Genomic DNA, 16239 nt, shown 5'->3' on the forward strand with positions numbered 1-16239 from the left:
GGGTAAAGACGGGAACAGATGACCAGAGAGTCTTGGGTTTAGGACGAACAGCAGAAGACAACAGAAGGAGAGACTTGGCCTGAAGAGGTGGGCGGCCCCTGGTGAAAAGTTAACTTCAGCAGTAGGTTATGTAATCTTGGAAGCCTCGGTCTCCAGGGTCAGGACCGGAGACAGATTAGGTACAAGGTGAGACCAATCTCCCGGAAGGTTTTGCTCAAGTGATTGGGAGAGACTGCTGGGTATTCCTCCAGACACCCATCTTATAATGGGTCAATCTGCACTGTGTATGGCCTCTGAGGAATGCTCCCTCATTGCGCTGTAGAAAAGAGGAAGAGAAATTTCGAGGGCCAGAGGCAAGAGAAATTTTATCCCCTCTATACATCTATATAGTGAAAAATGATTTCATCCAAGAAATGCAGTATTTCACCTTTAGGTCATTTCACCCTTAGCAGAATAGAGGCTGGTGAATGTATCTGTACGGTTACTTGCCTAAGCAAATGAGTTGGAGGTCTCCAAGGGAACTGGCCTCCATCTGTCGTTTCTCGTATTTTAAAGGGGAAATCAATGACGGGTGGACTGAGCTCTCTCTCATCCTTGGAGACAAAGCCCAAGTATTCCCATTCCAGCATTTTGCTCTCAGGTTTTCTTTTCTAGATGAGTTCAAGACCTTTTGGTCTTAGCTTGATTTTTTAATCTCACCTCTCAATTTTTTTTTCTAGTAATGAAATCCCTTCTTCAAGCATAGTTTATACAGAACCACAACACATGAAGCAGAAAAAACTCAGAACTTTATTACCAGCATGTATTTATTTTATAACTTCACATTTATAACACTTTACTTTGCATACTGTGACTACATGAGAACAACAAGGCCATTTTCATGACTACAAAAAACACATGAAATCAGGGTGTACAGGGTGACTGTTGTATCACTTTGGTTGAACAGTACTGAAAAATATAACAGATAAATGATCACAAATGGCACCTCTTTAAAAAAATGTCTTTCTTACAATCTCAGGATATTCTTCAGTTAAAATTATCCACGATCGGAAAGAAGTTATTTCTTATAATCACTAACAATAGTCAACAATGGCTGGAAAATTTATCACAAAGATAACAGACAACAAGCACTCAAACTTAACCACAAGAGCCAAAACGGTGTCTAATGCAATGTTGTCACAACCTCACAGGCAGATTACATATTTACTTGTTACTGCAGGACGGTTAGAAAAGGAAGAGAGCATGCGTTGACTGGACAATAAGCATTGTGAAAATAATAAAAAGAGTCTCGATGTATTGAGGGCTTTCTATGTTCCAGACATCACACTAAGTGCTTAAAAGGCATTATGTCATTTGATCTTAGCAACAACCCTGTTCTATTGTCCTCCCATTTTTCTGATGAGGAAACTGCTATTTCAAGAAGTTAAGCCACTTGTTTATTGTACATACAAAGCTACCATGATGCTATACATCAGTTGTGTTGGAGCCTTGCCTAGCATTTAACTGAATGATGCTCATTTATGCTTGAAGCACACTTGACGTCACAGGACATGCACGGGCCTGATTTAAACACCTCTGACATGCTATGGCTTCCTTAATCTATGAAGAATTAAAATAAGCTTGGATGTGTGCTCACGTATCGCAAGGGAACCTTTCTTCCAAGGTCTGTACAAAATGAGTCCATCTGAAAACAAAAGCGAGCCTGTTGGTAAATGCCAGCGTGTTAAAATTCGGATATCAACACGCTTGCGTCTATCTGTTATTTATTAGAGATTTAAAGAGTTTAACATACATTTGCAAGAGAGAACTGCTGAAAAGTCCCTGCAGAACTACAAAGCACAATTTGAAAACCGCGATCACGGTGGAGAGAGGACTAGCCAGTGTCAGAGGTCTGCACTTACGTCTGGGCTCTGCTACCTCATAGCATTTTGATGTCGAGCAGACCACGTAACCCATCTGAGGTTTTTTCCCATCTCTTTTAAAATGAGCCTAATTATACCACACTGGGGGTGCTGTACCCATAAAATGACATATGTGTAAAGTGCCCAGGACAGAGCAGGTCCTCAGTCACTGTGAGCTCTCCTCCTCTCCTCTTTGCCCTTTGTTGCCACTAAAACTCCTCCCCTCTATCCAGGCTGGCCCGAATCCAAACGTGGCCTGCACAGCCCCATGCTCTGTCAGGCCCTCCTGTGAGGTCTACCCTTTCTTGAGGATGTCCCTCACACGGTGGACCTCTGTGTCCTCAGGGCCCAACACACTGCCTGGAACCATCTATCTGACACCCAGCAGAGAAGCGGGAAGTGCTTCCCAAGTAAGAAAAGAGAGAAACCTAGGGCTTCCCTGGTGGCGCAGTGGTTGAGAGTCCGCCTGCCGATGCAGGGGACGCGGGTTCGTGCCCCGGTCTGGGAGGATCCCACATGCCGTGGAGTGGCTGGGCCCGTGAGTCATGGCCGCTGAGCCTGCGCGTCTGGAGCCTGTGCTCCGCAACGGGAGAGGCCGCAGCAGTGAGAGGCCCGCGAACCGCAAAAAAAAAAAAAAAAAAGAAAAGAAAAGAGAGAAACCTAAGATAGAGATGTCGTGCTCATCTGGCAACGACACTTCTCTTGGCTTCTATTGGCGCCGTGAACTTGTTTACACGTAAGGTTATTTAGCTTTTCGTACTCGGAGGCTATGTTCTCCTTGAGAGCAGGGCCAGGCTGGTAGGTCTGTGACCGTTAGCTCTTCCAACACTGCCTCACGTGGCTTGGTACTCAGAGATGTGTACTCGGTCCCCTTGCTGATGTGAGAAAGGAAAACACTTGATAACTCAGAGAGCTTGGATTCTTACATAGATGACAAAAGATTTGTTTTTTTCTCACATCATTTCTTTCTTTTGGTCTGTTGGGGGGTATTTAAAGGAAACCTGGTTCAGATTGCTTCAGGCGTACTATCTCGTATTTGGAATTTAATTTTTTGTTTATTAATAGTCTATGTAGGGTCCAAAAAACTCTCAGATATTTTTTTTCTTAGAAAGAAGAATCAAGACCGGGCTTGAATGCCTTGATTTCAGCTGTGTAAATGAGAGAAAAAAAAGACTGAAAAGGTCTTAGCCTGGTAAAATGGCTGCCTCTCCCCCTGCCGGCTGTGGGTCCCCCTGTGAGTTGGGTTTTAGTCATCGGCCCTGTTATCCCAGTGGCCTGAGCCATCCCCATCTTCCGGCTCTTGAGTATTCTCATTTTCGAAAGAGGCCTCTTCCTCCTCTTCCTCGCGGATGACCTTCATTAAGTCCAGGAAGCTGGGAGGAGGCCCCTGGTCTCTCAGCTCCCTGAGCCTACACCAGAGGATCTCACTGAGGCTCGCCCCGGCCATGACCTGCTCCAGGCGGACCTGGTCCGCGATGCTCCTCGGGATGGCCCGCTTCTCCACAGCCCTCCGCAGCAGGGCTTCTAGCCGTAACACGTATGCTGAGACCTTCTCTCCTTCCTCCTGATAGGTCTTCAGGTACTTCACCTGGGAGGTCCTGCGACTCTCCAGGCTTCCAAACACTTGCTTAAATGCTTCCAAACACTCCTCCACACTTATGGACGGGTTGTCTGCCTGGACTATGTGCATGAGGTCCAGGGCAGGGCCACGAAGGCTTTCCATCAACCATCTTTTCTTTTCTGCCTCTGCTACCGGCCACTCTTTGACTATCTCGGTGGCCTGTTCCAACCAGATTTCAAAGGGCTCTTCCTCTGGGGCGGGCACAGCGCTCCCCGAGAACACTCTCAGTTTCCGGTACCTCATGGGGAGCAAAGGCTGAGGGGCGTGTGCTATTGCCTGTCCCAGCAGATGGGCCAATAACTCTGGTGAGACACGGGGCATGGCCGCTGGAGACACTCCCTCGTGCCCAAGCGCTCGGAACATTCCCGAGACCGTCTGCCCCTCTTTCTCCAGAAAGAGGTTCAGTCTTTCAAGAAATTCAGTGTCCTGGTTAGGGGTCTTAAAGATCACTTTCCAGATACCCCCCTTTCCCCGAACCTCACTGGGGATCACGGAGACGTCGGTGTCCTCCAGAAGCTCTACCAACACAGCATTGGCATTCTCCTGCTTCCTGAATATTTTGCCAAGCACTCTATACCTGCCCAGAGACTTTAAAGTCTCCTGGAGGACCTCCTGAATCTCGGTTTCATTGCAGCCCACTGGTATCCCCGTGACCATCAGTGATTTCTGATCATCCACACTCATGATCCTACACCAGTCCTCCAACAGGGCCAGCGCCATTGCCCCAGATATTGACTCGCTTGAACTCTATGGCTACAGATTAGTTTGTGGGGTAGATGGGCGTTGCCTTAGAATTGAGAATATCCTGGATGAACTTCTAAACTTATAACCCACCAGTGAACGGGTCCTAGGTCCTAGTTTTCTGTACCAATAACCCTTACTGCTCAGTGGCAAGAGCTCGGCACTTTCCGTGAGGTCTCCAGACCTGACCCAAGGTGGGTGGTTAGTATCTCAGTTATGACAGGACCACGGCCTGTGGCTCTGCAGCCCAGTGGCTGCTGTTTCTCTCATGCAGCCACGTGGTGGGGCTGCCCCATCGGAAGCGTGTGCAAGAGCTGTTTGCACTGCCCTCCGGGTCTCCGCTGCCTCACCTCTCTCTAGCCAGTGGGGAGTCGCCTTCACTCTTGCACCCAGAACTCCTGGAGGGAAGTCTCCCAGCAGAGTGGCTTGGGCTCCTAGGGAAACAAGGCTCAGTTTTACCACACAGCTCTCTCCTTCCTGGGAAGCATCAGTACCTGGTTAGGGATGGAAGTGGCGGGTAGACCAGGGATTCTGCCTCCCATTGTATTTGAGTCTTCTTTGCCTACAGTGACTTTTTCTTTCTCTTGGGGACCCTCCTGCAATCAGGCTTCCCCACCATATGCTCATGCCAATGAATGGAGCCCCAGTTGTGGACAGGGCCAAGATCTTTCCCGCGTGAAGAATGAAATCAGGAGAAATGACTAGATACCTGTTTGTGCATTCCAAAACGTTCCATGACAGCCACGGAGCTTATGTATTCTGCTTGTAGCACAGGAAGATGTCACCCAACTCTGCACAATGGCGTGTCTGGGTTTCTCTCAGCTCCAGCCAAGCCAAGCCGCCCTGTATAAATATAATAATAGTGTACTTTTATGACTCGATAATATCCAATGTGAAGACTGTTAATGCACTTATTCAAAAATATGACTATCCTTTACAGTTTAATTAAATCTACTAAACAATATTGAGTTGCTTCATTTCTTTGATTAAAAAATCCGATTAGGAAACACTGAAACTTTTAAAATCAATTTAATAGAGGTTTAGCAATATAACTTATATAATATACTTTAATATAATGACATAGATACAACAATTTAATACAGGTTTAACAATTTAAAAAATCTCAGAGCCAAATAAACTTGGAGTTATGAATTAATTCTCTTTGGTTATGCCTGGCTATGCTTTGCAAATGCATAACTAGGGCTTTCTTTTGCTATGAATGTTAAGTTAGTAACATGATGCTTTCTTCATAACATCTGAACTTGAATGGGTCATTTGAGGACAAAGAAAAAAAGAGGCGGCAAGTCTGTGTCGAGCCGGTGGAGACTGGGTAATGTAAAAAGGGAAGAGCGTCTATCTCCCGTTGCTGTCGTGGAGTGTGTGTTAAAGGGCTATGACCATTTTTCCCCTAAAAATCTCCATCAGTCCAAATGGGGTCCATATGCCACAGACGCCAATCTGCAGCTACAGCGGCAGCTGCTGCAGGCACATTTCCCGAGCCCTTCTGGAAGGTTGAAAGGAGGGTGCATGCCAGAGGGCGGGGAGGGCAAAATGCTAGATCGTGTCCTCGCCCAGCAGCTCCAGGGATCTGAGTCCAGTGACACCTCCCTCCATGCCTCACGGTCCTCTTCTAAGTTATGGGGGTGACCTTCCTCCCCGTTATAATATTTAGGGGAAACATGAGATGTCATAAGGCATCAGATACCCAGGAAGAAACATCTCCAAGGTCTACATAACTGTCACGCTGAAGTTAGGCTACCTTTGGGTGGCTTCTTCCTCCAAAGGCAATCTCTACCTGCAATGCAACCTTCAAATAAAAAGACGGCAAGCGAAACGTCCCTGATACACAATAAGGCCAGGATTGGAAATATTTGGATATGGGGGGAAAAAATGAGAAGATCTTGTCTTTTCTCACACAAAGATAGTATAAGTTGGAAAAGGAACCAAACATTCAGGTGGAAGACCCCACTGGAATTGTTGGATCATTTAACTAGATAGTTACCTTGGACAAAGCATCTAACTCTGTTTCCTACCCTGGAGCCCTTGAAAGTGGTTATAAGGAAGCACTCATGTCAGGGGGATGCTGGGAGTAGGAAATGAGGTAATTCGTGTGGAAGCCCTTTATTCAAATGCAAAGCACATCTGGTGCGAAGTCCCAGTGCCTGCCTTTGGTTCCCTCACCCCCCTGCATGCGGACATTCCTCTCTCCTTCCTCCTCTCCTTCTTATCCGTAGACTCCTGCCCACCTATCATGGTGGGCTTATCTTCAAGCTGGGATTCGCCCAACTATCCCTCACAATTGTGGAGGAGGGCAGGGTATCCGCATTTAATCCTGCCAGGGGCAAGGGAGGACAATGGTACAGAATATTCGGTTGCTCTGCCCGGCGCGACGCTCCTGCGGTCAACAGTTTCCCAGCCCAAACCCGCCCTGGTTACTGAGCATGCCCAGAGCTCCTATTCGAGCCAGCCAAGGGATGCGCATCATTTCTGCGGGGTTTTGCCACTGTGGAGAGAGGGGCGGGGCTGTAATCCACCCTGGACAGGGACTGAGACATGGAAAATACACGGGGATAGGAGTAAGCAATGGCGGACCCTCAGAGGCCGTGTTACTGCCACACATCAAGATGCCTTCTGATGCCACCAACCCGGTGGCTGTGGCCGATCTACTCGCGCAGACACACCAAGTCTCCATACATCTTTCCCCTGCTCGGCCTCGCACAATTCAAGGCAATCATCACCCCCATCGCCTTACCCTGCCCTAGACGCACGCGCACTAACGCCCCAGGCGCTCGGCTTCTGGCATCGTAGGAAACCCCGCGGCTCTGACGCAGTCCTCTACAGGGGCGGTGGAACGAGGTGGGGCGCCCCGGGCGCCGAGAAGGGCTGGAGATTTGGGGAGTGGGCTTCAGTGTGTATCTTTCCTCCTTCTTTGGCGGGGGAGCGGGACGGAAGATACCAAAGGAAGACATTCTGCTGGGCCCTGCTTGGCACACTGGCACAATTACGGTACACAGCGCCCTCGGGCAATATAGCGGGCCTGCGTCCTACCTCACGATACACCTAAGGGGCCGTGCTGGGCTGGAATTTGCAGACTTCACGCTTTGCTACACTCGCACAGAACGCAGACCTAGGTCTCTCTCTCCATACCCACCCCCTCCGTATTTGCTACGCCCTTGTGTCTCTCTCCGCCATGCTGCGCGCCCCCCTACCGCCGTGGGAGCACTTAAGTGAGGGCCTTGTTTCAATCTCTGCTCCCAATAGCCCACCAAGGCCCGTGGTTAGACTGAAGCTTTGGTGTCCGCGCCTCGTATGGTCCCCACGTTTCCGCGCGGCCTGCGCCATGCCTCCCCCACCTTCAGCGCCGCCCCTTCCTCTGCCCCCCACGCCGGTGTCCTGGCGCCTGCCAGTGCGTGCCCCTTTCCCCATCCATCAGCTCACACCCGGGGTAAGAGGGAGGGAGCGCTCCCCACGGTGAGCCCTCATCGCTGGCCCACCTCCGCAATGCGGTGGGGGAGAGGCGCCTGGGCCAGGCAGTTCTGGGAGCGGGGCGCGGGGGCCAGGCACTGCGCCCCACAATCTTCGCCCCCGCGTGCCCTGCCCCCTACTCACCCTGGCGCCGAGAGCGGTCAGCGGGCCCTCAGCTCCGCATCCATTAGTCGGTGGTCTGGCAGCTTCACTTCCGGAGCGCGGGGCCCTCGGCTGCGCGGCCCTCCCCTGCCTCCCCGCCTCTGCGCCCCTCCCGGAGCCCCGCCCCGCCCCCGCCCCGCCCGCGCCTCCCTCCTCCCGCAGCTGCCGGGAGCTGGCAGCCTCTCCAGTCTCGCTGCCGCAGCGGCCACCCTCCCAGACCCAACTTTGCTGCTCGCCAGAGCTCGCGCGGCGGCGGCGGGGGGCGTGGGCAGGGAGGGGAGAAAGCGGGGTCAGGAGGAGGGACCGGGAGGGGTGGGTCGCTCGCTCGCCAGCCCTCCTTCCTTTCTGTACACCTTGCGGGAGGCAGAGAGCGGCAGCCGCGGCAGCAGCCGGGGGCTTGGTGCATAGAGACAGGCAGACTTAGGGACCGGCAGACGGACTGACGGACGGAGAGGACCCTCCCCAAGCCTCCCCACGCCATGGCTGAGAGGAAGCAATCCGGGAAGGCGGCAGAGGACGAAGAGGTCCCTGCCTTTTTTAAAAACCTGGGCTCAGGCAGCCCCAAGCCTCGGCAGAAATTCTGTGGCATGTTCTGCCCGGTGGAAGGGTCCTCAGAGAACAAGACCATCGACTTCGACTCGCTGTCGGTGGGCCGGGGCTCGGGGCAGGTGGTGGCCCAGCAGCGGGACGTCGCCCACTTGGGCCCGGACCCGCAGCCGCCGTACTCCCGGCAGGGCCGGCGCGCCGGCGGGGAGCCATCTGTTGAATCGGGCCGGAAGGTGGAGATCCGGCGGGCCTCGGGCAAGGAAGCCCTGCAGAACATCAATGACCAGGTTGGTACGGGTGGGAGGCGGTGTTTGAGACAGAGGATGGGGCGTGGGGATCGCCCCTGCCTCGCCCCCTTCCAGTTCGGTGGAGAACCGAGGATCCCAGCGTGCCCACCGTCCTGCCCCGCCTCGAACATTGCTTCCCTGCATGTGCATACGCACCCCACCCTACCCGGCCCTGCGTGCAGGGTGCCGAGGGGCTCGGGCTCGCTGGTGGGCGGCTGTGTGCCCACAAAGGCTGCCCGCGCCTCCCTGGGACTGGGAAGGAGGGGGTGGGGGTAAAGGATGGGCCTATCTCCGGCTGGGGCGGGGGCCGGTGGTGTCTCATGGTTGGAGGGGGAGGGGATGGGCCGCGGTTCCATTCTTCTTAAATCCTCCCGGGCGGCTTCCAATTGCAGCTGCGGCTGGCTGCCCCACCCTTTTTCGATGCAGCTCCAAGCGTGCAGTGGAGGGTTCGCGTACAGGCCGGCGGGCTCCCCGGGGGTCGGGAGGGGCGGGGGCCTCGACGGCTGCTCCCCGCCGCGCCCCGCGAGCTTTCCCAGCGCTTCTCCTCCGGCGCCCTCCGCGCTCGTGGCCCAAGCTCGTAGGCAAGGACCATGGTCAGCGCCTCCCCGGACCGCAAGGGAGAATCTATCTCAGCACCCTGACTCCTGTTCGCACCGCGAGAAGAACCCGAGAGGCAGTGGAGTCACGCGAGGAAACCGCGACGCTCCTAAATAGCCCATGTGGAGAACAAAGTTCCGCTAAGTATCTCAGCAAGGGTTTCCCAGAGCGCTCCCCCCGGCCACTATTTGGGAGGGGCTTTGGGGATGGGGACTGCGTGGATTATATTCAAAGGGTAAAAAGAAAAGAAAAGGGAAAAACCCTCACATTTTGAATAGGCTGTCACAGATGGATTAGACCCCCCTATACTGTGTTAATGAGGAAACAAAGAAGACCAATTTGGTAAACCTAATTTCGGAAGACGTTTATCTCTGGCAAATATGTACAGTGTGCATTTTAAGTCTTCTCATACCACGTGTTTTTTTCTTTATCAGGGTGACCTTCATACTTGTGCAATTCTTTTCCCCTCAGCCTTAATTTCTCAAGTGATAAATTACAGTGTGAAAGGTTTCAGCACTTGTTTGCTGTTTATCTCCCATGCCCGTTGGGGAAGACAAGAAATCAATGATTGATTATTTATTGAATACCTATTGTGTGCCTTGCTTTTCTGGGTCAGGTGAAGGTTAGCTATTAAAAGTTCAAGGTGATTTCTTCTTAAGGGTCTTCCAGAGTAGTTGGGAGTGGTCTATGCCTATCCACCGAGTGATAATAAGTGCATTTAGGTTGTAGGCGTACAGTGAAATCATCAGAGAACAACTAAGGGTTGATGACAATGGTCTGAACACGTTACTGTTTCGTGGTGTGGCACAGAGTTTTGCAGCTTTTGACTTCTATAGGATCAATTCTAGGAGAGACAAACCATTTGCTGTCACTTTCAAATGACAGCTAATTACTTAATTGATTCCTCCTCCCCCAGCGCTGTCCTCTGATTTATACACATGGGAAGGAGGTACCTGCTACCCATACTTCACTATGAGTCAACTGGGAGAACTCAATCCAAGAAGTCACTTTGTTCCAAGTGATCAGACAATCAAAGTAAAAGTTCCTAATAATCTGACTTATACTGAAAGCTGAGTGATGTGAAATACACTGGGTGAGGACCACACCCAATGAGTGATTGTGTAGCATACTGGTGTAATACCCTCATCTTCAACTCGTTGTGATGGTAATTCTAATGTCCTAAAGGAAGCAGAAAAATGCCTTGAGACAAGGAAGAAATCATCTAAAAAATGGCAGATCAGAGGGCAGAGGTTGAAAGTGACCGCCTTTATAATGTTGGCAGTGAATTACAACTCAAGTTGGAGAGGCAAAGTTTCACTGGGTTGAATAACATCTCTTTTCCTGCCCATGTAGAAGCTTGGATGTTTGATCATCAGAGCTGCTTGTTTGCACGCTCTCTGAATTTAGTAGAAATTCTAAATTGTAGACCTAGGGCACGTGGAGGGGGAGATTGGAAGAGGAAATACCCAACCAATACCCCAGGCAGTTTTAGCCTCTGCAAACACACATTTGCTTTAGGTATCCAGTTACTAGTAACAGAGGGATTCTGGCTTGGTCTTTCGGCAGCCTTCCCTGGATTTTCATTTTCAATGTTGCCTTATCACATAACGGCTGTTCCTGTGGGATTTTTTTCATGCATGACTACGAGCTTTTACCAGGATTGGTCCGTTTACCAGGATCAGTGTTTGAAGATTTCATGTCTTATACAAGAGAGAAAAGGAATTTGGGGTTGTGTATCTCTCTCTCTCTCTCTCTCTCTCTCTCTCTATGTATATAGTAATGCTTATTTCCAAAAGCATGGTTGAACCCACCACTTTGACTGAATTGAGTACCCATTACTTAGTTTTCAGCTAACGAGCAGGGTAGCTGCCAGCATTCCAGGGCATTCCTATCTGAAGTCCTGGAACAGAGAGAGGTGGAGGACAACTAGAGTGAGTGGATCCTGGGTTCCCTGACTCATGCCTCCCTCCTCCCCTGAATCTGTACTTACATGTGTCGTTATTGTATGGTCAGAAGTGGCTTTGTCCACCTGTCGCTCTAGAGGTCCTGCTGTTCTTCTAGCAAGGCTTTGGGAAGGGAGGGTACAGGCTTCCTAAGCTCAGACGCCACATGGCTTGTGGGAGATGAGGGGAGGTGGACCACCTGCATTTGCATTTGCAGGTGTGAACAAGTTGGCACCAGAAAGCAATGGGTGTGGCTTGGGCTGGGTTGGTAGATGGTGGTGAAAGGAAAGAGCCGGTGTAGTGAATGTGGATGAGGAAGGCTATCTCATTACTCTCTTTTTCCTTTGTGTCCTTGGGGATGTCCACCTTGGGCTGCAGTGAGATTAAGTTGATCACCACCCGTGAAGGACTCTGAGCCTCTTAGAATAGAGAGCAGCATGGTTGGCCTAATTCTCCTGGCTAGTGCCCAGGGGTCCCTCCGCCTCCCCTCTTCTTCCTAGGAATTCCCTCCATTCCACCTCGGACACAGTTTAGCCAGAACCAGCTGTTCAGCCAGGGATACTGATCATGAGCATCCCTTCCAAAGGGGCTCCCAGGCTCTTTTCCCAGCAGCAAACAACCTGCATAGACTAGAGTGTCAGGGGAGTGATCCTCCACTTCCCTAGGGCAGGTGCCAGTGAGTGACCTATACAAGAGGGCTGCTGAACTTGACAAAATCCCCAAGACTGTAAAATGTTTTCTGATAGTCCCTTCCATTCCATGCCCCCATCCCTTCTCCCCAGGTCGATTATCTTCCCAGCCCTAGATGCCCAGTGATTCTGCTGCCCTCTTACTGTTCAATGCCACTCCTACACCATCCTGATGATGATGCTTTTTCTAGATCTTTCTTTCTCCAAAAGCAATGAGTTCTGAAATCACTCTTCTCCTTTCCCGCTCTCCCCCACCCCACCTTCTCCCATTCAAAAATCTCTTCTCGGGACTTCCCTGGTGGTCCAGTGGTTAAGACTTTGCTTTCCAATGCAGGGGATGTGGGTTCGATCCCTGGTCAGGGAGCTAAGATCCCACATGCCTTGCGGCCAAAATACCAAAACATAAAACAGAAGCAATATTGTAACAAATTCAATAAAGACTTTAAAAATGGTCCACATAAAAAAAATCTCTTCTTTATATTAATCTTAGCTAGAGAGAAATCCCAATGATTGAAGGCATCCATCTCTTATGTGAGTAACTGATACACAGGTTGTCCCCAGAGATACTTGTTTGATAATAGACTAGCCTGTTCAACAAAATAGATGTCTAGTTAGTGGGATGTGTGGTAGAGATTTGGCTAGGAGCCTAGAACAAGGGCATTAATTTGATATTTTAGAGGCCACATCATCTCAAAAGGGGAGACAAATATGAACATTCATGTGTCCTGGATTCCAAAATACCTAGGACCCATCTGGGTTCGAAGGAGGAGGGGTACTTGGGGAGGAGAAGGAAATCGTGATGATCCATAATTATTAGTTACTCTTGATTTCCCAAATGATCATATAATTAGTTAAATTTTAAAAGGTAATTGTGGTGAAATACACATAGCATAATATTTACGTTCTCAACCATTTTAAAGAGTACAGTTCAGTCATGTTAAATATATTCATACTGTCGTGCAACCAATCTCCAGAACTTTTGAATCTAGCAAAACTGAAACTCTGTGCCCATTAAACCATTAACTCCCTATTCCCATCCCCCCCAGCCCCTGGCAACCAGCCTTCTACTTTCTGTCGCTATGAATTTGACTCTTCCAGGTACTTCACGTAAGTGGAATCATAGAGTTTGTCTTTTTGTGACTGGCTTATTTCACTTAACATCATGTCCTCAGGGTTCACCCACGTGGTAGCCTGTGACAAGATTTCTTTCTTTTTCATGGCTGAATAATATTCCTAAAGTCAGTTAAATTTTAACAAGTTCTTGATGACTGGAAAATTTGTAACTCAATTAATTGATCTGCAATGACCTCATTGTGAGAGGACGTGAGAAGAATTACAGTTGGGATGAGATAGACTCACCCAGCCTGGGGCCCAAGGCCTGAGTGGAAGAAAACTCCTCCCAGCTAAACAGCCTCTTCCATTTTCCTTCCCTTGTAGCTTGAGGGTGGAGACGAGAATTGCTGTTACTGAACCTCCAGTGACAACAGCTGGCCATGACCTCTTGAACACTGCATGGTTCACAAACTTGTGGACCATGGAAATCAGGCACGGGCTGGGCATTTTCCCACCCTTGGTAAAGACAAGCTAAGTAGTCTTATGGGTCCTTTGGTGACAGTGCTGCTCTCTACTTCTTTGAGAAAGAAGGGAGAGTCAAAATTGATCATGGATTCACATGTGTACTACCACTGAATGTCTGGGCTTGAAAGAAACCTAATGATCACCTCCCTTTAGAGGTGGAGAAATCGATGCCCAGAAAGACTGTGGAACTCGGGTGACAGTCCCACAACTAGGACTGTCCCTCTCACTGCCCAGTCCCACTGCAGTCCTACACCAGTAAAACCTTGTTATTTATGTAGCACTGTATAACCCTAGAATGTATTTGTGGGAAGAGGTGAGCTTCACGTCCTACTACTCCACCATCTTGATTGCTCCCTAGAATGTACATTTACGTTCTAGATCCTGTATTTTAGAATGTGTAGAATATATTATTTTAAAACTTGCCCCCAACCTTCTGATATAGGCGTTATTCCCTTTCTGTAAATAAGGACACTGAGAGGTAGTGACATTTCCTGACCTATTCCAAGGTCTTGTTATTTAGTAAGTGCTGGAAGTAGGATTTGAACCAAGGTTTCCTGACTCAGTCCCTTATTTCTTCTTGCAAGACACCACTCTATGACTCAGTTCCACTGCAGAAATAGTGAACTTAAAAGTACCATTTAGTTTTGTAGGCAAAATATTTCATATCCCATTAAACTTTATATATTCTATGGGGTATGCCCTGTGTTAAATGCTTTATACGCATTATCTTAAAAAAATTTTTTATTGCAGTATAGTTGATTTACAGTGTTGTGTTAGTTTCAGGTGTACAGCAAAGTGAATCATTTATACATATACATATATCCTCTCTTTTTAAAAAAATTTGTATTGGAGTATAGGTGCTTTACAATGTTGTGTTAGTTTCTACTGTACAGCAAAGTGAATCAGCTGTACGTATACATAGATCCCCTCTTTTGTGGATTGCCTTCCCATTTAGGTCACCACAGAGCATTGAGTAGAGTTACCTGTGCTATATGGTAGGTTCTCATTAGTTATCCATTTTATACATAGTATCAGTAGTGTATATACGTCAATCCCACTCTCTCAATTCATCCCACCACCCCCCCCCCTTTCCCCCTTGGTATCTTATCTTATTTATGCTAAGACAACTCTATTAAGCAGGTACTACTGTTATCCATATTTTGTAAAAGGAATATCTGAAGGTAAAAGAAACTTGCAAAGCAACTTGCTAACTAAAAGCCAGAGGCAGTATCTGAACCCAGGTCTATGTGACTAAAGCGCCTCTTAATCATTGTGATGTACTGAATTGCTTTCTGCATTAATTATTCTTTTCTCATTTTATCTCCGAAGAATTAACTATTGTAAAAATAGTTCTGAGTAGTTCTGAGAATCTACTTTTTTTGTTTCCGTTTTGCAATGTATTCTTTGAAGCCATTTATGAAAGAGACCTTTGATCTGTCTTTATGGATGTGCCCTACACTACTGATATTCTGTCCATCATTTTTTTAAACACAAGACATGGCTTCAAATATCACTGGGCAGAGGCCAACCCTGACAGTACGAATGACATGCTTCTCTAAGATTAAAGCAATGTGATGACAATGTGATTTTCCCACTTGATGTAAATCATGAACTACAAGCAAATAATGAGGGAGTCAGTGAAAACACTGGCAGGTGTTTTGAGGGACATTTGAGTTGGGTTGGTTGCAGCCCATGGCCAAGGCTGGTAACTTAGGCCAAAAGCTGCAAACAAATAGTGCCTTGAAGGGAAAACACCTGGTCTTGAAGGTGGCTTGGGGTTTGCTTTTGAGACATACAGACAGCTTGCCTGGGCTCTGATTCCAAGGCAGCTCCCTTGTGGAAAGAATTCTGGGCTAGGAGTCAGGAAGCCCAGCTTATAGTCCTGGCTTTGTCTTCACAAGCTGTGCTATCTGCACAGTCACCTACCTGGGGCTGTCATTGGGCCAGGCCTTAATCTCCTTCTCCCATTTCCACTAAAGGCTCTGAAAGAAAGCTGTGCTATCCCTGGCTGTTCTTTGTTTTTTGTTTTTTTTTTTATAGAGGTAAAATTCATGTAATAAAATTCTCATTTTCACCATTTTAAAGTCTATAATTCAGTAGCTTTTAGTACATTCACAATCTTATGCAATCATCACTACTAATTCCAGAACATTTTCATCACTCCAACAAGAAACCCTGTATCTCTTAAGCTGTCATTTCCCAGTCCTCCGTCATCCCAGCCTGTGGCAACCAACCATCTACTTTCTGTCTCCATGGATTTGCCTGTTCTGGACACTTCACATAAATGGAATCATCCAGTATGGTCTTTTGCGTCTGGCTTCTTTCACTTAGTGTAGTGTTTTCAAGGTTCATCCACATTGTAGCATGGATCAGCGCTTCATTCTGAACAATATTCCGTTGTTTGTATAGACCAAATTTTATTTATCCATTCACAAGTTGATTGATACTTGGGTTGTTTCCACTTTTTGGCTATTATGAATAATACTGTTATTAATATTCTTTTAAGCTTGTGTTTGAACATATGTTGTTGGTTCTCTTGGGTGTATACCTAGGAGTGGGATAGTTAAGTCATATGGTAATTCTATGTCTAACTTTTGAGGAACTGCCATACTGTTTTCCACAATGGCTGCACCATTTTACATTCCCACCAAAAGCATGTAAGGGCTTCAGTTTCTCCATGTCCTGCACAACGCTTGTTATTTGCTGATT

General features: G+C 48.3%; 1 protein-coding gene across 1 annotated transcript; it reads right to left on the reverse strand.

Moving 5' to 3' along the window:
* Positions 1–770: 770 nt before the first annotated feature.
* On the reverse strand, positions 771–8080 carry PNMA2 (PNMA family member 2). Its single transcript, XM_081236846.1, has 3 exons — positions 7873–8080; positions 4973–5106; positions 771–4697 (listed from the first exon to the last, which is right to left on the reverse strand). Exon 3 carries the CDS (start codon positions 4240–4242, stop codon positions 3148–3150), a length of 1095 nt encoding a protein of 364 aa, XP_081092972.1. The 5' UTR covers positions 4243–4697; positions 4973–5106; positions 7873–8080; the 3' UTR covers positions 771–3147.
* Between the last annotated feature and the right edge of the window lie 8159 nt (positions 8081–16239).

Source organism: Mesoplodon bidens, assembly GCF_964165515.1.
Source record: "Mesoplodon bidens genome assembly, chromosome: 6".
Classification (NCBI taxonomy): domain Eukaryota; kingdom Metazoa; phylum Chordata; class Mammalia; order Artiodactyla; family Ziphiidae; genus Mesoplodon; species Mesoplodon bidens.